This window comes from Rhinoraja longicauda, chromosome 16 (genome assembly GCF_053455715.1).
Source record: "Rhinoraja longicauda isolate Sanriku21f chromosome 16, sRhiLon1.1, whole genome shotgun sequence".
Lineage (NCBI taxonomy): Eukaryota > Metazoa > Chordata > Chondrichthyes > Rajiformes > Arhynchobatidae > Rhinoraja > Rhinoraja longicauda.
This window is the reverse complement of record NC_135968.1, coordinates 6,525,425-6,547,846: the sequence shown is the minus strand read 5'-3', so window position 1 is coordinate 6,547,846 and position 22,422 is coordinate 6,525,425. Positions and strand designations below refer to the sequence as shown.

General features: G+C 48.0%; 1 protein-coding gene across 1 annotated transcript in view; it reads right to left on the bottom strand.

The window, feature by feature from the left end:
- Positions 1-22,422, bottom strand: part of stox1 (storkhead box 1) — a 49,025-nt gene that overhangs the window by 11,252 nt on the left and 15,351 nt on the right. Inside the window, exon 2 of the mRNA XM_078412751.1 lies at positions 1,275-1,427. Within this exon, the coding sequence (XP_078268877.1) occupies positions 1,275-1,427 (153 nt within the window). The remainder of the gene's footprint in view (positions 1-1,274; positions 1,428-22,422) is intronic.

The following is a 22,422-nucleotide window of genomic DNA, read 5'->3' as shown; positions in this document are numbered from 1 at the left end:
AAGAGGTGGAACTTCAGATTGGAAGGTGAAAGATTAATCAAGGCACGTGGGGCCAAAGAGCGACCAATTTCATCTGCTGGTGCAATTTGAGTTGTTAGACAGCACATTGTGTAGCGTAACAGGGATGTCATGCTGAGGCTTTATAAGGCACTGGCCAGACTGCATTTGGAGTATTGTGAGCAGTTTTGGGCCCCATATCTGAGGAAGGATGTGCTGGCGTTGGAGTGGGTCCAGAGAAGGTTTACAAAAATATCCCAGGAATGCTTGGGTTGACATATCATGAGCGTTTGACGGCACTGGACCTGTACTCACTGGAGTTTAGGAGGATAAGGGGGGAATTCATTGAAACTTACCGAATAGTAAAAGGCCTGGATAGAGTGGATGTGGAGTTTCAACTAGTGGGAGAGTCGAGGACCAGAGGTCATGGCCTCAGAATAAAAGGACGTACCTTTAGAAAAGAAATGAGGAGGAATTTATTTAGTCAGAGTTTGGTGAATCTCTGGAATCCATTGCCACAGAAGGCAGCGAAGGCCAAGTCAATGGACGTTTTTGAGGCAGAGATTGACAGATTATTGATTAATAAGGGTGTCAAGGGTTATGGGGAGAAGGCAGGAGAATGGAGTTAAGAGAGAAAGATAGATCAGCCATGAATGAATGGCGGAGTAGACCTGATTGCGTACAGTTTTGGTCTCCTAATCTGAGGAAAGACATTCTTGCCATAGAGAGAGTACAGAGAAGGTTCACCAGATTGATTCCTGGGATGGCAGGACTTTCATATGAAGAAAGACTGGATAGACTCGGCTTGAACTCGCTGGAATTTAGAAGATTGAGGGGGGATCTTATAGAAACTTACAAAATTCTTAAGGGGTTGGACAGGCTAGATGCAGGAAGATTGTTCCCGATGTTGGGGAAGTCCAGAACAAGGGGTCACAGTTTAAGGATAAGGGGGAAGTCTTTTAGGACTGAGATGAGAAAGTTTGTTTTCACACAGAGAGTGGTGAATTTGTGGAGTTCTCTGCCACAGAAGGTAGTCGAGGCCAGTTCATTGGCTATATTTAAGAGGGAGTTAGATGTGGCCCTTGTGGCTTAAGGGATCAGGGGGTATGGAGAGAAGGCAGGTACGGGATACTGAGTTGGACGATCAGCCATGATCATATTGAATGGCGGTGCAGGCTCGAAGGGCTGAATGGCCTACTCCTGCATCTATTTTCTATGTTTCTATGATGGGCTGAATGGCCTAATTCTGCTCCAATCACATATGAACATAAAATTACCTGGATAGCATTTGACCAAATAATCCATCAGGGCCTCCTGGGTGACTGTAATGTGACTGTTGTTCATCTCAGAGATGACAAAGCAAAGAACTTCAGTCAGTGGAACAAACGGAGACTGGGCAATCGGCATCATTGCTATTTGCGACACATCACCTGCAACACAAGGTTAGAGTTCAAACCAGTTTATTTCCATTTATTCAAAGGCAAGATTTTTCCTCCCTGTCCCGAAGGCTGCGATACAATAGAATCATAGCAAATGCAACCACATTGTAGGAGGTTGCTTGGTCCGTTGTGGTTGGGCTCCAATGTCAGTAGCGGGGAGACGTTAACGGACAACTTTCCACAGGGCGGGATTCATCGGAATGTACTAATTCTGCTCCAATGTCTTATGATAAAGACAATGCAGTTGATGTAGACAACACGGGCTTCAGTTAGGCTTGCAACGAGGTATGACGTGAAAGGTTGGAGCTCAAATATTGGACATTTAGCATGGATTTGTTGGTCATGAACATGACTTGAGGTTTTTTTTTTTAAAGTAACAAAATATGTGAAAGGCCCAGATAGAATGGATGTGGAGAGGATGTTTCCGGCAGTGGGAGAGTATAGGACTAAAGGGCACAGCCTCAAAATAAAAGGACGTACCTGTAGAATGGAGATGAGCAGAAATTTCATTAGCGAGAGGGTCGTGTATCAGTGGAATTCATTGCCACCGACTGCTGTGGAGGCCAAGTCATTAAAGCAGAGAGTGATAGATTCTTGATTAGTCAAAGCATCAGAGATTACGGGCAGAAGGCATGAGAATGGGGTTGAGAGGGAAAAACTGATCAGCCATGATTGAATGGCGGAGCAGACTCGATGGGCGGAATAACCTAATTCTGCTCATATGTCTTTTGATCTTGATGAAGAAAGTGCAGTTGATGTAGACCACAAAGACCTCTGTTCGGCTTTTAACAAGGTATGACATGGAAAAATTGGTCCTAAAAGGTTGGAGGCCAATGGGGTCCAAAGCAAATTTGGATGGTGGCACAGTGGTAGAGTTGCTTCCTTGCAGCGCCAGAGACCCAGGTTCAATTCCGACTATGGGTGCTATCTGTACAGAGTTTGTACGCTCTCCCTGTGATCCGCATGGTCCCTGTGATGCTCCTACACTCCAAAGACGTACCAGTTTGTAAGTTAACTGCCATAATAAGTGTAAATTGTCCCGAGTGTGTGTAGGGTAGTGTTAATGCACGGGGATTGCTGGTCGGTGCGGACTCGGTGGGCCGAAGGGCCTGTTTCCGTGCTGTATCTCCAAACTAAACTAAAAGAAATTGGATTCAAAGTTGATGTAGCAATTGGACTCGGAGAGTAATGGCAGAGGGCTGTTTTTGCAACACCATGACCAACGGTGTATCAAAAGGTAGACACAAAATGCTGGAGTAACTCAGCGGGACAGGCAGCATCTCTGGAGAGAAAGAATGGGTGACATTTCGGGTCGAGACCCTTCTTCAGTCTGAAATCTGATGTCTTTCAGTCTGAAGAAGGGTCTTGATCTGAAACGTCACCCATTCCTTCTCTCCAGAGATGCTGCCTGTCCCGCTGAGTTACTCCAACATTTTCTGTGTATCTTCGATTTAAACCAGCATCTGCATTTCCTTCCTACATGGTGCTGGGACTCTGGCTCTTTGCCACGTGCATTATTGATTTGGATATAAATGCGGGAGATATTATTGATATATATTTGCATATGACATTTACGGCATTGTTGATGGTGAGGAAGAGAGTCTTGGGTTACAGAACAACATCGATCAGCCGGCAAATTGGGCGGAGCAATAGCAGATGGATTTAACTCGGGTAAGTCTGAGGTGATGCATTTTGAGAGGTCTAATAAGTGCAGGAAGTCTGCATTTTGAGAGGTCGAATAAGTGCCGGATATACATAAATTGTCGGGCTCTCGGGACCGTTGAGGAACAGGTACTTGGTGTAGGAATGTCAAGGTGGCAGCAAAGGTGGTAAAGAAGGCAGACTGCTTCATTTAATGTAGGAGTACCCAACCAAAATGGCTTCTTACATAGAGTGACATTATTTAGCAGTTTAGACACAAATATGTTTTTTTTTAAATTTGGTGTTAATACCTTAAGATTAGGGATTTACTAAACTAAATCCCAAAGCAGAATGCAAAAAAAACCCAAATTAAAATAAAAGCCACACACTGTCTTCCAGGAAGTTTACTGTTCGTAAACTATTGATTTCATGGTTTCCAGACCAGTGCTTCAGTCAAAGCAGGTGGAATCTGAGAACCACTCACTCAGTTCCTCCTTTCAAACCTGCAGTGTGGGAAAAGCAGACTTTCAGACGGGTACTGATGCTGGCATTGTTTGCAATCAATAGTCACCTGTTTTCTTAAATATTGGCTTGTAAGTGGAATGAGCTCAGAATCCGTGTTTGAAAAGAAAGGAGTGGTTGGGCTCAATAAACTATTCAGAAAGATTCTCTCCGTCCAAATTCCAAGCCTATTGTTCCTGCGGCTCTCTAAGCTTTTCCAATGAAGCTATGGGCTTTCTGACAACAAACAACATAATAAAATGGAACCAGATAGTGCCTTTTGCAACTTATGTTCAATATCTGGAACGGGCTGCCAGAGGAGGTAGTTGAGGCAGGTACTATCGCAATGTTTAAGTAGTATAAGAAAATAACTGCAGATGCTGGTACAAATCGAAGGTATTTATTCACAAAATACTGGAGTAACTCAGCAGGTCAGGCAGCATCTCGGGAGAGAAGGAATGGGTGACGTTTCGGGTCGGGCCACCCTTAACCTAACACGTTGAAGTATTAAAATCACAAATTCCCAAAACTGCAAACTAAGGTCACCCTGTCACAGTCATTGCCGTTCAGAGCGAAGGATCAATGGAACTGTTTCCCTGTGAGGGTTAGCTATTCCAACACAATCTTCTCATAGCAAATCTACAATCCGGCACAGCAGAGCAGCTGGTAGAGCTGTTGCCTCACGGCACCAGACCCAGGTTTGAACCCGACCTCGGGTGCTGTCTGTGTGGAGTTTGCACGATCTCCCTGTAACCACCTGGATTTTTTCAGGGTGCTCCAGTGTCCTTCCAAAAGACGTGCGGGTTTGTGGGATGATTGGCCCGCTGTAAATTGCCTCGAGTGTGTAGGGAGTGGGATAACAGAGAATTAGTGTGAACAGGTGATCAATGGTCGGTGTGGACTCAGTGGGCCGAAGGTATCGAAACTGTATCTGTCCATTAATTCAATCAATAACTGCCCATGTTTAAGCTATACTTCCCTAAATGCTAGGTATCACAAAATGGTGGGGTAACTCAGCAGGTCAGGCAGCATCTCTGGAGAGAAGGAATGGGTGATGTTTCGGGTCGAGACCCTTCGATTTGTACCAGCATCTGCAGTTATTTTCCTACACAACTTCCCTAAATGCTAATATTTATGGTGTCTCTCAGAAACATTCCCAACAATTTGTTCACCATCAAAGTTAGGCTGATCATCCCACAGATTTAGACTTTAGAGATACAATGCAGAAACAGACCCTTCAGCTCACCAAGTCCACGTCGACCAGTGATCAACCCGTTCGCTAACACTATCTTACACACTTGGGACAATTTACCAAAGCCAATTAACGTACAAACCTGATCGTCTTTAGAGTGTGGGAGGAAACTGGAGCACCCGGTGAAAACGCACGAGGTCACAGGAAGAACTCCCTACGGAAAGCACCCATAGTCAGGATCAAACCCGGGTCTCTGGCACTGTGCAGTAGCAACTCTACTGCTGTTCCACTGTGCTACCCCATCCCAAATCAGCCATGATTGAATGGCAGAGTAGACATGATGGGTCAAATGGCCTAATTCTACTCCTGTCACTTATAATCTTATGATCTTTCACGTGTCACTTTCGTCTGTTGTCTGAAAGCAATCTAAGGTAACATCTAAGCCATCTCCTGTGTAAAGGGTGGCCCTATTTGAGTCAGCACATCGGGAGAGGAGCCAGGAACCCACACAGCTAAACCTTGCCAGTCAGCATCTTGAGGGGAATGGACCCACTGACCTGAATCATGCCGGAGTCAGCACTTCAAGGCAAGCAGTGCTTCACCTTCAGGGGCGGCCATTAACATCAGGGACATTTCCTATCCCAGCCCAGTAAATTTTCTCCCTGCTCCCACCCAGCAGAAGGTACAGAAGCTTCAAAGCGCCCACCACCAGACTCAGGAAGAGCTTCTTCGCCTCTGTTATCAAGCTTCTGTACGGTCCTTCCCCAAGCTAGAGTACCGTTCAATTTACCTCAACCTCATTGCAGACATTAGACTTTGTCGATGGAACTGGTGCACTAAAATGCTGAGAACTATATTCTGCATTCTGTATCTTCCCCTTTGCTCTACCAGTTGCACTTGAGTTTGATTTGATTGTATTTATGTACAGTATTATCTGATCCGTTTGGATAGTATGCAAAACAAAGCTTTTCACTGTACCTCGGGTACACGTGACAGTAAAAACCTAAATCTAGTCCTTTCAAGGAGTCGAGTTGGCGCAATGGTAGAGTTGCTGCCTTATAGTGCCATGGATCTGACGATCCTGATTACGGGTGCAGTCTGTACGTTTTCCCTGTGCCGTGTGGGTTTTCTCCTGGTGCTTCGGTTTCCTCCCACACTCCAAAGAGGTACAGGGTTTGTAGGTTAATTGACTCAGTTAAAATAAAAGAAGAAAATTGTCCCTAGTGTGTAGGATAGTGCTAGTGTACGGGGTGCTCGCTGGCCGGCACGGACTCGGTGGGCCGAAGGGCCTGTTTCTGCGCTGTATCTTTAACGTCCAAACAGTATTACCCTTGCATGCCACATTAGTATTTCAGGCTACACATGGAACCAGGAAATAAACAGAATGGAACCTGTCCAGCATGTTTTTGTTGTGTAGATAGGATTACAATGTACTTTAGCTGTTGAGGAAGTACTCCTGCATTGTGTGTCCTTTTACCTTTGCTATTGCTTTGACATCTTGCATAACATTACTGCAAAACCTAATCATTCTTTGAGATCAGGGAAAGGCAACAAATTGATCTCACAGTGAAAACCTCACTTGTATCAACAAGGACCAGCAGAGTAAAGGAATGCAGGATTAACTCTGAAATACTAAAATGTCTGCAAGTGCCTGCATCTGGCTTGTGTTAGATAATAATCCCAGCTGCCCTTTTGACTTTAGTTTAATGGCTGCATGCAGTCCCCAGTGTTGCTTTGCTTTAATGAGCATCTTTTGCAAATTCCAGTCTCTGCGCAAAGGTCTCCTTAAGGTGAGAAATAGAAGAATTGCAAGTCTCTCGTGCGGCACGGTGGCGCAGCGGTAGAGTTGCTGTCTTACAGCGCCAGAGACACGGGTTCGATCCCGACCAAGGGGGCTCTTCTGTATGGAGTTTGTAGGTTGTTATACTCTGGAATTTAGAAGGATGACAGGGGATCTTATTGAAACATATAAGATTATTAAGGGATTGGACACGCCAGAGGCAGGAAACATGTTCCCGATATTGGGGTAGTCCCGAACTAGGGGCCACAGTTTAAGAATAAGGGTTAGGCCATTTAGGTCGGAGATGAGGAAAAACGTTTTCGCTCAGAGAGTTGTGAATCTGTGGAACTCTCTGCCTCAGAAGGCAGTGGAGGTCAATTCCCTGGATGCTTTCAAGAGAGAGTTCTTAATGATAGCGGAGTCAAGGAATATGGGGAGAAGGTAGGAACGAGGTACTGATTGTGGATGATCAGCCATGATCACGGTGAATGGCGGTGCTGGCTCGAAGGGCCGAATGGCCTACTCCTGCACCTATTGTCTATTGTTCTCACCGTGATCTGCGTGGGTTTTCTCCGAGATCTTCGGTTTCCTCCCACACTCCAAAGACGCACAGGTTTGTAGGTTAATTGGCTTGGTATAAATGTCAAATTGCCCCTTGTGCAAGGGCTCCCAACCTCCCCAGGGGGTAAATTTCACCCACCGTTATAGTTATTTGAACCTAAAATAATAATGTTAAAAACAGTATTTTAAAATTTCCCCTTTGTCGGTTGCTTTATTATGGTGGAAGCGTAAACTCAAATGACTGAACAAAACAGGGTGGGGGTAAGTTTACTTTCGAAAAGTTGCCAGGGGTAAACGGGACAAAAAAGGTTGGGAACCCCTGCCCCAGTGTGTGCAGGGTAGTTTTAATGTGCGGGGGACCATTGGTCGGTGCGGACTCGATGGGCCAAAGGGCCTGTTTCCCCACTGTATCTCTAAACTAAACTAAATTGAATGTTTCAGAGACTTGGAAGTTGCAAAATGGCGCTGGAAAGCGGCAACTCACTGGGTGCTATTTTGGAAGAGGATCTATTGTAGGTATTGTGTAGCATGATTTGACAGAGTGCATGCAGAACAAACATTTCACTGTATCTCTGTACACGTGACAATAAAGAAAGCATTGAACCATCTGTCTCCTTTGCCAAACCCGAGCTTCACTTGCAACTTTTGCAGAAAGATGAGATTTTAAATAAAGACGAATAGGAGACGAATATTAAAATATTGTAGAAACAAGGAACTGCAGATGCTGGTTCATTTTAAAAAAAAGACTCAAAATGGTGGAGTAACACAGCGGCCAGGCAGCATCTCTGCAAAGCATGGATACGTGACGTTTCGGGTCGGGGCCCTTCTTCAAACACAGAATATTGTGTTGGGCATGGAACTGTGCTCCTGTTTGCATGAGTTCTACGTTATTCCACTTTCCCATCCACTCCCTGCACACTAGGGGTCAATTAACCTGCAAACCCGCGTGTCTTTGGGATGTGGGAGGAAACGGGAGCACATCTACGAGAGTGGGAAATGTCCCAAACACAGGTCCACATGTAAACTCATGCACCATAACCATGCCCGAGCATGTCCAGTTCAAAAGAAAAGCAGAGATTGAGAAAGTTCTAACAATTTCCTCAACAACATACCATCTAAAATCAGGAACTGTGGGGTCGAATGTCCTTAATGTTCCCTGAATGGTTTTAACACTCAAACTGTCCATTGTCTAACTCTCTCATCAGTCAGAGTATTGAATGTCGAGGTTGGGAGGTCATGTTGCAGTGAAATATAAGACTTTGGTGAGGCCGTTTATTAGAGTATTGTGTTCACAGCTGGGCACCAGGTTACCGGACAGATGTTGTTTTTAGATTTAAAGATACAGTGCGGAAACAGGTCTTTCGGCCCACCGGGTCCGCGCCGCCCAGCGATCCCCGCACATTAACACTATCCTACACACACGAGGGACAATTTTTACATTTACCTAGTCAATTAACGTACGTTAACCTGTACGTCTTTGGAGTGTGGGAGGAACCGAAGATCTCGGAGAAAACCCACGCAGGTCACGGGGAGAACGTACAAACTCCGTACAGACGGTGCCCGTAGTCAGGATCGAACCCGAGTCTCCAGCGCTGCATTCGCTGTAAGGCAACAACTCTACCGCTGCGCCACCGTGCCGCCCCTAGCGGGAAAGGGTGCAGAGAAGATTTACGAGGATGTTGCCAGGACCTGAGGGCCTCAGCTATGGGTGAGGTTGAGCAGGCTAGGACTATCTTCCTTGGAGTGCAGGAGGATGAGGGGGGATCTTATAGCGGTGTACAAAATTGTGAGGAGTAGATCGGCTAGACAAAGTCTCTTGCCCAAAGTAGGGGAATCGAGAAGCAGAGGACATAGGTTTAAGGTGAGGGGGGAAAAGATTTAATAGGTGCCTGAGGGGTCTTTTACACACAAGCAGTGGTGGGTGTATGGACAATAGACAATAGATGCAGGAGGAGGCCATTCGGCCCTTCGAGCCAGCACCGCCATTCAATGTGATCATGGCTGATCATTCTCAATCAGCACCCCGTTCCTGCCTTCTCCCCATACCCCCTGACTCCGCTATCCTTAAGAGCTCTATCTAGCTCTCTCTTGAATGCATTCAGAGAATTGGCCTCCACTGCCTTCTGAGGCAGAGAATTCCACAGATTCACAACTCTCTGACTGAAAAGGTTTTCCTCATCTCAGTTCTAAATGGCCTACCCCTTATTCTTAAACTGTGGCCCCTTGTTCTGGACTCCCCCAACATTGGGAACATGTTTCCTGCCTCGAACGTGTCCAATCCCTTAATAATCTTATAATCCCTTAATAATCTTAGAGCTGCCAGAGGAGGTAGTTGAGGCAGGTACTATTGTAACGTTTAAGAAACAGACAGGTAGATGGATAGGAGGGATATTCCTCCCATACTCCAAAGACGTACAGGTATGTAGGTTAATTGGCTGGGTAAATGTAAAAATTGTCCCTAGTGGGTGTAGGATAGTGTTAATGTACGGGGATCGCTGGGCGGCACGGACTTGGTGGGCCAAAAAGGCCTGTTTCCGGCTGTATATATATGATATGATATGATATGGGGTTAAGGGGGATATGGGCCAAGGCAGGCAGGTGGGACTGGTGTAGACGGGACATGTTGGTCGGTGTGGGCAATTTGGGCTGTATGACTCTATGATTACAGACGTGCCTGTGATTGCCAGCACTGTGCCCTCTACAACAGGTCTCTTAAAAGCCTCGCGGCCACGTCTCCATCGTTCCTTCCTTCAGTGGTGGAAATAATCTAAAGCAGACAGTATAGTTCAGGGCATTAGCCCACCAGGAGTGGAACTGAAAGCAAACCTCCACCTCCAACCCCCTTCCCTGCTGGTGCTAACATTTTACAATCCTCACAATAATGAGAGGAAACAGTAAACCGTCCCCAAGCGTTTCACTACCAGCCAGTGGACTGTGAGAAGTATAATTGTGACTGGATAATACGCAATGGTGTATTAGGAGGCGGCACGGTGGCAGAGTTGCAGTCGTACAGCGCCAGAGACCCGGGTTCGATCCTGACTACGGGCGCTGTCTTTACGGCGTTTGTACGTTCTCACTGTGACCTGCGCGGGTTTTCTCCGAGATCTTCGGTTTCCTCCAACACTCCAAAGACGTAGGTTAATTTGGCTTGGTATAAAATGTAAGATTGTCCCTAGTGTGTGTAGGATAGTGTTAATGTGTGGGGATCGCTGGTCGGTGCCGAGTCAGTGGGCCGAAGGGTGTGTTTGCGCGCGGAATCTCTAAAATAAACTCATCTCTGACAGCAGCGTTTATAGCAGTGACAGGGGAGATGTAGCTGCCTCTTAAAGTGGGAAAAAAAACAAAGTGCTAGAGAAACTCTGGGTCAGGCAGCATCCGTGCAGGGAAATAGACAGACAATGCTTTGGTTTGGGACACTTCTTCAGTCTGGTGGAGATTGGGGGTGGGGGGTGAGAAAGCTGGAAAAGAGAGGTGGGCCTGCCATGTGATACGTAGATACAGGTGAGGGGAGGGGGGGAGGGAGGGATGGTGACAGATGGGGGGAGACTCAGGAGTTAGTGACAAAGGCCAGAGGTAAAAAGACAAATGGCAACTGTCAGGCTTTATTTTAGTTTTGAGATTTCGTTTAGTTTAGATGCAGCACAGAAACAGGCCCTTCAGCCCACCAAGTCCACGCCAACCAGCGATCCCTGCACTTTAACACTATCCTGCACATACTGGGAACAATTTACAATTTGACCAAGCCAATTAACCTTCACACCTAACCTTGCAGCCCCCCCACTTTCCAAAGACATGCAGGTTTGTACATCAAACGGCTTGTGTAAATTGACCCTCGTCTCCTTTAGAGTTTAGGGATACAGCATGGAAACATGCCCTCAGCTCACCATTCCTCGCCGAGCAGCGATCATCTCGTACACTGGTACTATCGTACACTGGGGACCATTTAGATTTTTTAAAAGATTTTTAGATTTAGAGATAGTGCAGAAACAGGCCCTTCGGCCCACCGGGTCCGCGCCGCCCAGCAATCCCCGCACACCAACACTAGTCCTACACCCACTAGGGTCAATTTTTACATTTACCAAGCCAATTAACCTACAAACCTGTACGTCTTTGGAGTGTGGGAGGAAACCGAAGATCTCGGTGAAAACCCACGCAGGTCACGGGGAGAACGTACAAACTCCGTACAGACGGCGCCCGTAGTCAGGATCGAACCTGAGTCTCCGGCGCTGCATTCGCTGTAAGGCAGCAACTCTACCGCTGCGCCACCGTGCCGCCCTACAATTTACAATTCGACAGTAGTTTACGATTCTACAGAAGCCAATTGACCTACAAACCTGCACGTCTTTGGAACGTGGGAGGAAACCGGAGCACCCAACCAAGTGACAATGTGAGTGGAAACTTCCATTCCTGGGCGGCACGGGCCGATCCTGACTACGGGCGCCGTCTGTACGGAGTTTGTACGTTCTCCCCGTGACCTGCGTGGGTTTCCTCCGAGATCTTCGGTTTCCTCCCACACTCCAAAGACGTACAGGTATGTAGGTTAATTGACTGGGTGAATGTAAAAATTGTCCCTAGTGTGTGTAGGATAATGTTAATGTGCGGGGATCACTGGGCGGCGTGGACTTGGTGGGCCGAAAGGGCCTGTTTCCGCACTGTATCTCTAAATCTAAAAAATCTAAAAAATCCTTAGGTGTTACCAAACCTTCTCAAAGTCCAGGGGAATACATTTTATAAGCCGTTGTCAAAACCGAGCGAATAGACATGAAGAAGGGTCCTGGTTCTTGGTTCTTGGTCCTCCAAAATATTCCAAATGGAATTTAAACGAGGTGGCAGAGTATGGACTTAAGCAAGAAGGGCTTCTTGGAGAAGAAGAGCTGCCTTAAATTTAGTTGCGTCTGGTTGAGTAACTGTAGTAGGGTGGAGACTATTCCATGCTTTAATTGTGCGAGGGAAGAATGAATTGCTGTATACATCTGTCTTGATAGCTGGTATCTCAAATTAGAAACATAGAAACATAGAAAATAGGTGCAGGAGTAAGCCATTCGGCCCTTCGAGCCTGCACCGCCATTCAATACGATCATGGCTGATCATCCAACTCAGTATCCTGTATCTGCCTTCTCTCCATACCCCCTGATCCCTTTAGCCACAAGGGCCACATCTAACTCCCTCTTAAATATAGCCAATGAACTGGCCTCAACTACCTCCTGCGGCAGAGAATTCCACAGATTCACCACTCTCTGTGTGAAAAAAAAAAGTTCTCATCTCGGTCCTAAAAGACTTCCCCCTTATCCTTAAACTGTGACCCCTTGTTCTGGACTTCCCCAACATCGGGAACAATCTTCCTGCATCTAGCCTGTCCAACCCCTTAAGAATTTTGTACGTTTCCATAAGATCCCCCCTCAATCTTCTAAATTCCAGCGAGTACAAGCCGAGTCTATCCAGTCTTTCTTCATATAAAAGTCCTGCCATACCAGGAATCTGTGATTGAATCGAATGCCCTCGTCCACTCCTGATAGCTTTGGGTTTGGTGTAGATGAGGTAATCTACGTCGTCCTGACCCGAAACGTCACCTGTCCTTGTTCTCAAGACATGCTGCCCGACCCGCTGAGTTATTCCAGCACTTTGTGTCCTTTTGTGTACCGCAGCACCTGCAGTTCCTTGTTTCTACGAAACAGACGTGCTCTTTATCCTCAGCGATGAAAACCCAAGTCGCTCGCTCACAGCCACTTATTTAAAACAAGACGTGACCTCAGTTGAAGCGTTTAATGTTTTACCCGCTTCCCGTGGAAAATAAAGGGTTGCCTTTGTGATGGGAGGTCAGCAATAAAAGCGGCACCATGGCAACCACGGGCAAACTCTTCAAGCCGACCAGAAGCTGCATTCAAATGCAAGAGCACTGGGGGCAGGAAATCCTTCGTCTCCGGCATTGTAAGTGCGCAATCAGCCTCCGCAGCCTGCAAGACAGGTTTACGGGAACCCAGCGGTCCCCCCTGTGTAAGACTGCGATCTCTTGCATTGAGTTCTCAGACGAGCTAATGGAATGGAGGTTTCAGACTCACATGTGTTCCCCATTTCCCCGCAGTCAGGGTTGAGCAGGAAGAGGGAACCGTTTTACTGAATGCTACTTGTTCAGAGAGTAAATTCCATCAAAGTTCATTAATACAGCAAAAGGGAGGCCCCTGCAGAGATTGCCACTGACTGTACCATGTATCTGCACACTGTGAACGGCTCGATTGTAATCGTGTATTGTCTTTCCGCTGACCGGTTAGCACCAAACAAAAGCTTTTTACTGTACCTCGGCACACGTGACAATAAACTAAGCTGAAGTTTAACTGAAGATAACTTCCTCAGCCTTTTTACTCTCAACCAAATGACATGAAGGACAATGTAAAGCACACATCCGTTTCCAAATTAAAGGCACCAACATACTCTGGAAATATCATCACGGTGGCGCAGCGTGTAGAGTTGCTGCCTCACAGCGCCAGAGTCCCAGGTTCAATCCCGACTACGGGTGCTGTCTGTACGGAGTTTGTGCACATTCCCTGTAACTGCACTAGTTTTCTCCTGTTGCTCCAGTTTCCTCCCGCACTCCAAAGACGTACAGGTTTGTCGGTGGAATCAAGGGATATGGGGAGAAGGCAGGCACAGGTTACTGATTGTAGATGATCAGCCATGATCACAATGAATGGTGGTGCTGGCTCGATGGGGCCAAATGGCCTCCTATTTTCTATGTCTCTAAGTCTCTAATTGGCTTCAGTTCTATGTCTCTAAGTCTCTAATTGGCTGGTCGGCGTGGACTCTGTGGGCCGAAGGATGTGTTTCCGCGCTGTATTTCCATAAAGTCTAAAATCCCCAGAAGCTATCTCGCAGTGTTAGAGACCCTGTTTTTCCTAAGAACACTGAAAAAGACTGGTCTGCCCCAACAGCTGCTGACGACCTTCTACCGCTGCACCACAGAGAGCATCCTAACGCATGGCATCCCTGTGTGGTACCTCAGCTGCACGGAGGCAGAGAGGAGAGCTCTTCAGCGGGTCGTCTACAGAGCTCAGAAGATTATCGGGAGGCAGCTTCCAGCCTTGGAGGGCATCTCCAATACACGATGCCTCAGGAAAGCCACCAGCATTCATAAAGACTCCTCACACCCTTGCAATAGTCTGTTCAAACTTCCAGCATCCGGCAGACGTTACAAGGCCTTCTACGCCCGCACCTCCAGACTTAGGAACAGCTTCATCCCCAGGACTATAGCTGCTCTGAACCGGTCCTGCTGAGTCCCCCCCCCCCCCCCCATGAACTGTCTCCTTCGGATGGTCACGTCCCACAGCGACCAGGCACAGACCTATTTGCACTTTATACTGTTTTAACTGTTTCTAATTTTGTTTCTCTGGGCTGTCTAAATTTCTGTTGATTAGCTAATTAATTTATTGCATCGAATGGAAGTCGCATTTCCAATCTCGTTGTACCCCTGTACAATGACAATAAAGATGTATTGTATTGCATTATATAGTATTGGAGTCTAACCTCGGGGGCTGTCTGAGTCGACTTTGCAGACTCTCCCTGTAATTGCGTGGGTTTCCCCCGGGTCATCCCGTTTCCTCCCACATTCCAAAGACGTGCGGGCGTGCAGGTTAACCCGTCTCTGTAAATCTCCCCCAGGGTGGAGGGAGTGGATGAGAAAGAGGACGAGAACAGAATGTGTGTGAATGGGCGATCAGTGATCTGAGTGGAGGGTTCACTGAATTGGAGGCTTCGCAAAGAGTTCTTCACTCATAGGCTGATTTAGATTTAGAGATACAGCGCGGAAACAGGCCCTTCGGCCCACCGGGTCCGCGCCGCCCAGCGATCCCCGCACATTAACACTGTCCTACACCCTAGGGACAATTTTTACATTTGCCCAGCCAATTAACCTACATACCGGTACGTCTTTGGAGTGTGGGAGGAAACCGAAGATCTCGGAGAAAACCCACGCAGGTCACGGGGAGAACGTACAAACTCCGTACAGACAGCGCCCGTAGTCAGGATCGAACCTGAGTCTCCAGCGCTGAATTCGCTGTAAGGCAGCAACTCTACCGCTGTGCCACCGTGCCGCCCTGGTGTGCAAGGCCCCATCGGACGCCAACCATCCTTTGCACCAGCTGGCCCAGGATTCATAGCAACTGGGACCTCAACGCCTGTTGTCTCGTCACCCTTTCTCCCATCACGCAGCGACCCTCTGTGGTTCCGGTTTCAACATACTAGCAGCAGGGAGAACCAGCTGGGAACAGACATCACGACCTCCTCAATTCACTGTCGCACCGAACACCACAGCCCCACCCGGCTCGGACACGCCCCGCAAAGAGTGGGTCGCCCTGAACCGGCTCCGCACAGGGGTCGGCCGGTTCAACACCAACGTGCATCGTTGGGGGTTGCGTCCATCAGCAGTCTGCATGTGTGGAGCAGACCAGCAAACAGTGCAGCACGTCATTTTCGACTGCACTGTCCTCCGTCCCCCTGGTGGAGGGGTAGACCTCACGGCCCTCGACAATAGCACATTGCACTGACTACAGCGCCTGGAGGGCGTTACATAATTTCTGCTGCCTCAAACGCAAGAAGAAGAAGCAGAGGGTGAAGGGCTCGTTTCCATGCTGTATCTCTAAACTAAAACCGAACTGTTCATATCGGTCACCTCCCCACACTGTCTGCCTGTCTAGTTGGGCGTAGGGAAAGAAAACGCAGACAACGGCTGGAAATCTGGGAATTCAAGCCGACTGGGATTCAAGCAAACTTATTTTTTGGAAAAATGCAGGCAGTCTTGGAAAGGCGGATGCCGAAGCTCGAAACAAAAAGGCTGGCCACTTCCAGTACAGGGCTCAACATCCCAGCAACTGAACACATATCCTTCGGAGAGAAGGTAGACGCAGAATGCTGGAGTAACTCAGTGGGCCAAGGGAGCATCTCTGGGTGAGAACATGGATGCATTCTCCCCCTCTCTCCGACGAGAGTTCTGCAACATTTTCCCTCGCTGCTCATGTCATCGTCTATATCTCTCGTTTTCCTTATCCCTCACCAGTCCGAAGAAGGGTCTCGACCCGAAACGTCACCCACTCCTTCTCTCCAGAGATGCTGTCTCTCCCGCTGAGTTACTCCGGCTTTTTTGTGTCTATCTTCGGTTTAAACCAGCATCTGCAGTTCCTTCCCACACATGGACAGGTGACGTTTCGGGTCAGGACCCTTCTTCAGACTGATTGTGGGGGAAGGGGAGGGTAAAGAAAGCTTAGAGAGAGAGGAGGGGCAGGGCAGAGCAGGGCCAGTAACAGGAGAACACAGGGAAAGGGTGTTAATTGTTGGACAAAGGCCAGAGATGAAGAGACAGGTGTGTGAGCCCGAAAGGTCATAGGGAGTTGCGAATTGGGAAACTCGTGGGTAGATAGGTTGTGGATTTAGTTTCCATTGTAAACGGGACAAGAGGAGGTGGGGGAGAAGAGGGGAAAACTTGTACAAGGTCAGCCAGCTTTCCGGGAGGGGTGGGGAGGGGAGATGCAGAAAGGGAGGGGTTCTGGGGGAGAAAGGAGAGGGGGAAGGAGGCTGTAGTTGCTTAGAATTGGAAAATTCAATGCTCATACGGCTGCCCAAGCGGATTATGAGTAACTCATTCAGAATATGAGTATCATAGAGTCATACAGCACGGAAACAGGCCCTTTGGCCCAACTTGCCCACGCCGAGCAACATGTCCCATCTACACTATTCCCACCTGCCTGCGTTTGGCCCTCTGATCCCACCATATCCGTGTACCTGTCTAAACGTTTCTTAGAAGTTGTGATAGTACCTGCCTCAACTACCTCCTCCGGCAGCTCGTTCCATTCACCCATCACCCTTTGTGGGGAAAAAAGGTCGCCCCTCTCAGGTTCCTATCAAATCTTTCCCCCCCTCACCTTAAACCTACGTCCTCTGGTTCTCCATTCCCCTAGTCTGGGCAAGATACCCTGTGCGTTTACCCGATTAATTCCTCCAATGGATCGGGTAAACAATCCAGTGCCGGAAGGAACTGCAGATGCTGGTTTACACTGAGGACAGACACAAAATGCTGGAGTAACTCAGCGGAACAGGCAGCATCTCTGGATGGAAGGAATGGGTGACGTTTTGGGTCTGCAGAAGGGTCTCGACCCAAAAAGTCATCCATTGTTCTATCCAGAGATGCTGCCTATTCCACTGGGTAAACAATCTATTTGGTTATTCTGTCGTGGTTATTACGTTTATCACAGAAACATAGAAAATAGGTGCAGGAGTAGGCCATTAGGCCCTTCGAGCCAGCACCACCATTCAATATGATCATGGCTGATCATCCAAAATCAGTGCCCCATTCCTGCTTTCCCCCCATATCCCTTGATTCTATTAGCCCTGTGAGCTAAATCAAACTCTCTTGAAAACATCCAGTGAATTGGCCTCCACTGCCTTCTGTGACAGAGAATTTCACAGATTCACAACTCTCTGGGTGAAAAAGCTGTTCCTCATCTCAGTCCCGAAATGGCCTACCCCTTATTCTTAAACTGTGACCCCTGGTTCTGGACTCCCCCAACATGGGGAACATTTTTCCTGAATCTAGCCTGTCCAATCCCTTAAGAATGTCTGACGTTTCCATAAGATCCCCTCCATTCCTTCTAAATTCCAGTGACTACAAGCCCAGTCGACCCATTCTTTCATCACATGTCAGTCCCGCCATCCCGGGAATTAACCTGGATGTTAATGAACCTACGCTGCGCACCCTCAATAGCAATATCCTCAGGAAATACCTGGCCTTACCTGGCACAAAGACAAAATGGATCTCAAACTTTTGATCGGTGTTTAATAACCCTCAAAGTACATTCAGAGGGAGCAGGAACCTTCCCAATTTAACGAAAGGCACCAGGCTTCCGAGAAACATCACTAACAGTGACCCTGGAGGCAAGACATTAATTGATACAAAGCAGGAGGTCTCTCTCGTAACTGCTATTAAGAAGCGTGTCCTGCCAGGGTGCCCCTTTAATGTGTGCGGCTTGTGTCTTAAGTAAGGGAGTGATTGAAGTTAACGGCCAAAAGGGCCCCGAGGCGCCTAGTGTCACAGGAGCAGTGACATAATGAGCCAGAATCTCCAGCACATCAACTTCAGCCTTGATCTGGACTGGATCACAAGTGATTTATTTGTCAGTCACTGTGATGGATTTGGTGGCCTGTCCTCACACCTTTCATTTCAGGCCCCGGGGTCAAATGTGGAGCAGATCCGACATCCAGCAATACACGTTCCCGCTCAGCTTAGCTATTTGCCTCAGTTCCAAAGCTGCCGACTCTAGGTGGGTATATTCGGCGAGTTTCTGATACTTGTCCTCATTGCTGGTGTCTAACTCCACTCTTACCTGCCAGGCATTGTCCTTCTGTCTTCCAGCTTTCTTCACCCCCCCCCCCACTCCTACAATCAGTTGAAGAAGGATTTTGACCCAAAAGATCGCCTATCCATGTTTTCTGTAGATTTTAGAGATACATTGCGGAAACAGGCCCTTCGGCCCTCCGAGTCAATAGACAATAGGTGCAGGAGTAGGCCATTCGGCCCTTCAAGCCAGCGCCGCCATTCACCGTGATCATGGCTGATCACGCCGATCCCGTACACTAACACTATCCTGCACACTAGAGGTGATTTACAAATGTTTTAAACCAAAGCCAATTAACCTAGAAACGTGTACCTCTTTGTAGTGTGGGAGGAAACCGGAGCTGCACCACTGTACTGCTGTACCACTGTGCACTCTGCTAGCTGCACCACTGTGTACTGCACCACTGTACTGCTGCACCACTGTACACTCTGCTAGCTGTACCACTGTGTACTGCACCACTGTGCCTGCTGCACCACTGTGCACTCTGCTAGCTGCACCACTGTGTACTGCACCACTGTACTGCACCATTGTGTACTGCACCACCGTGCCTGCTGCACCAGATGCACTACTGCACCAGATGCACCACTGTGCACTGCCAGCTGCACCACTGCCTGCTGCACCCGATGCACTACTGCACCAGCTGCGCCACTGTGCACTGCTAGCTGCATCACTGCACTGTTGCACCACTGTGCCAGCTGCACCACTGTACTGTTGCACCACTGTAAACTGCACTAGTTACACCACCGCAATGTTGTGCCACAGTATACCGCTGCACCACTGTACCAGCAGCACCAGTGCATCCAATGCGCCACTGCACCCGCTGCTTTACGACTCCGGATAAACCACATTGCTCAAAAAAACACCCAGTCTGAACATGAAAGATACAAAACGAAAAATAAACTCATGCTGCCCATCCCTGCTACGACACAATCCATGGATAATCTGTGCAACTATTTCTTCTCGCAGGGAATGTACGGCACTAAAGGTAACAGGCTCACCATTGTCCGTAACCTGCAGCTTTCAGGACTGCCTTTCACAGGTGACATTCTCTGCAGTGCAAAGACAGGAAGCATTGTTTCCAATACTTTGTCCCCATTACGAGAATCTGATCTGAAAAGCCGGCTTCACCTTTTGTGTGCCTTCTTTTCAAATTTCCAATCCCAAGGCAAAGGCTGATCATGAGAGCGGATATCTCTCCAGCTCCACTTTCCTCCCATCTCTTGCGTGCAGACGCACACAGCAAGACAAGACATTTGGCCCTGCGGTCCACAGGTCAATCTTCGCTGCTGATAGCTTCACGGTTTAAGTTTCACTTTGGAAACGCCTTCGAAATCTATGCCAACATTGCAAAATTGAGGAAAGACCGATGTTGATCAGATCAAACGTTATCTTCTCTTGGATGATATGAAGATTCCATAACCTTATTTGAAGATTAAGACTGCTCCCTTTTATCCAGGCCAACATTTACCCATCAACTATATTTGAGCTTTATCTGAGCTATAGGGAGAGGTTGAGTAAGCTGGGTCTCTACTCCTTGGAGCACAGGAGGATGAAAGATGATTTTATTGAGGTGCATAACATGAAAGGAATAGATCGGGTAGATGCATAGAATCTCTTGCCCAGAGTAGGGGAATCGAGGACCAGAGGACATAGGTACAAGGTGAAGGGGAAAAGATTTAATAGGAATCTGAAGGGTAACTTTTGCACACAAAGGGTGGTGGGTGTATGGAACAAGCTGCCAGAGAAGGTAGTTGAGGCTGGGACTATCCCAATGTTTAAGAAACAGTTAGACAGGCAGGTACTTGGATAGGACAAGTTTGGAGGGGTATGGACCAAACGCGGGCAGGTGGGACTAGTGTAGCTGGGACATGTTGGCCGGTGTGGGCAAGTTGGGCCGAAGGGCCTGCTTCCACACTGTATCACTCTGTGACTCTATCTAAACTGACCATTATGTTGAGGGAGCAGGAGGTTGTCAGGGTTGTTGCACAGTGAGTGGAGGGCTGCACGTTCAGTCTGAAGAAGGGTCTCGACCCGAAACGTCACCCATTCCTTCTCTCCTGAGATGCTGCCTGACCTGCTGAGTTACTCCAGCATTTTGTGAAATAAATATTATGTTTAGGGAAACTTGCTGTGTGGAACATAAAAGGGTAGGGCACAGGAATAGGTATTTCGGACCACGGTGGCGCAGCGGGAGAGTTCCAGGGCCCACAGAGCCAGAGACACAGGTTCGATCCTGACTAAGGGTGCTGTCTGGACGGAGTTTGTACGTTCTCCGCTTTGACCACGTGGGTTTTCCCCGGGCGCTCTGGTTTCCTCCCACGCTCCAAAGACGGGCAGGTTTGTAGGTTAATTTGGCTGCTGTACATTGTCCCTCGTGTGTAGGATAGTGCAGTGTACGGGGATCGCTGGTCGGCGCAGACTCAGTGGGCTGAAGAGCCCGTTTCTGCGCTGTATCTCTCAACTAAACGTCTTCAATTACCACGATCCCATCTGCCTACACAAGGTCTACATCCCTCTGTTCCCTGCCTGTTCCAACATTTAGTTAAGTTTAGGGATGTTTAGATTTTTTTAGATTTAGAGATACAGCGCGGAAACAGGCCCTTCGGCCCACCGGGTCCGCGCCGCCCAGCGATCCCCGCACATTAACACTATCCTACACACACTAGGGACAATTTTTACATTTGCCCAGCCAATTAACCTACATACCTGTACGTCTTTGGAGTGTGGGAGGAAACGGAAGATCTCGGAGAAAACCCATGCAGGTCACGGGGAGAACGTACAAACTCCGTACAGACGGCGCCCGAAGTCAGGATCGAACCTGAGTCTCCGGCGCTGCATTCGCTGCAAGGCAGCAACTCTACCGCTGCGCCACCGTGCCGAGGCAAGTCTATCAGCACAATCAAGGACCAGTCTCACCTCGGTCATTCCTCTTCTCCCCTCTCCCATCAGGCACGAGGAACAGAAGTAGAGAAACAGGGATGCAGGGACAGTTTCTTCCCATCTGTTATCAGGCAACTGAATCATCCGACCACTAACGAGAGAGCGGTCCTGAACTACTATCGACATTGAAGATCCTCGGACAATCTTCAATCGAACTTCACTGGACTTCATCTTGCACTAAATGTTATTTCCTTTATCATGTGTCTGTGCACTGCGGGTGGCTCGATTGCAATCATGTATTGTCTTTCTGCTGACTGGTTAGCACGCACCATAATGCTTTTCACTGTACCTCGGTACACGTGACAAGAAGCTAAACTAATCTGTCTGAAGAAGGATCTCGAGCTGAAACGTCACCCATTCCTTCTCTCCAGAGATGCTGTCCGACCCGCTGAGTTACTCCAGCATTTTGTGCCTACCTTCGATTTAAACCAGGAGTTGCAGTTTTTTTTCCTACAAGCTAAATCGTACCTGGAGTACTGTGTGCAGTTTTGGTCTCCAAATTTGAGGAAGGATATTCTTGCTATTGAGGGCGTGCAGCGTAGGTTTACTAGGTTAATTCCCGGAATGGCGGGACTATCATATGTTGAAAGACTGGAGCGACTAGGCTTGTATACACTGGAATTTAGAAGGATGAGAGGAGATCTTATCGAAACGTATAAGATTATTAAGGGGTAGGACACGTTAGAGGCAGGAAACATGTTCCCAATGTTGGGGGAGTCCAGAACAAGGGGCCACAGTTTAAGAATAAGGGGTAGGCGATTTAGAACTGAGATGAGGAAAACCTTTTTCAGTCAGAGAGTTGTGAATCTGTGGAATTCTCTGCCTCAGAAGGCAGTGGAGGCCAATTATCTGAATGCATTCAAGAGAGAACTAGATAGAGCTCTTAAGGATAGCGGAGTCAGGGGGTATGGGGAGAAGGCAGGAACGGGGTACTGATTGAGAATGATCAGCCATGATCACATTGAATGGTGGTGCTGGCTCGAAGGGCCGAAT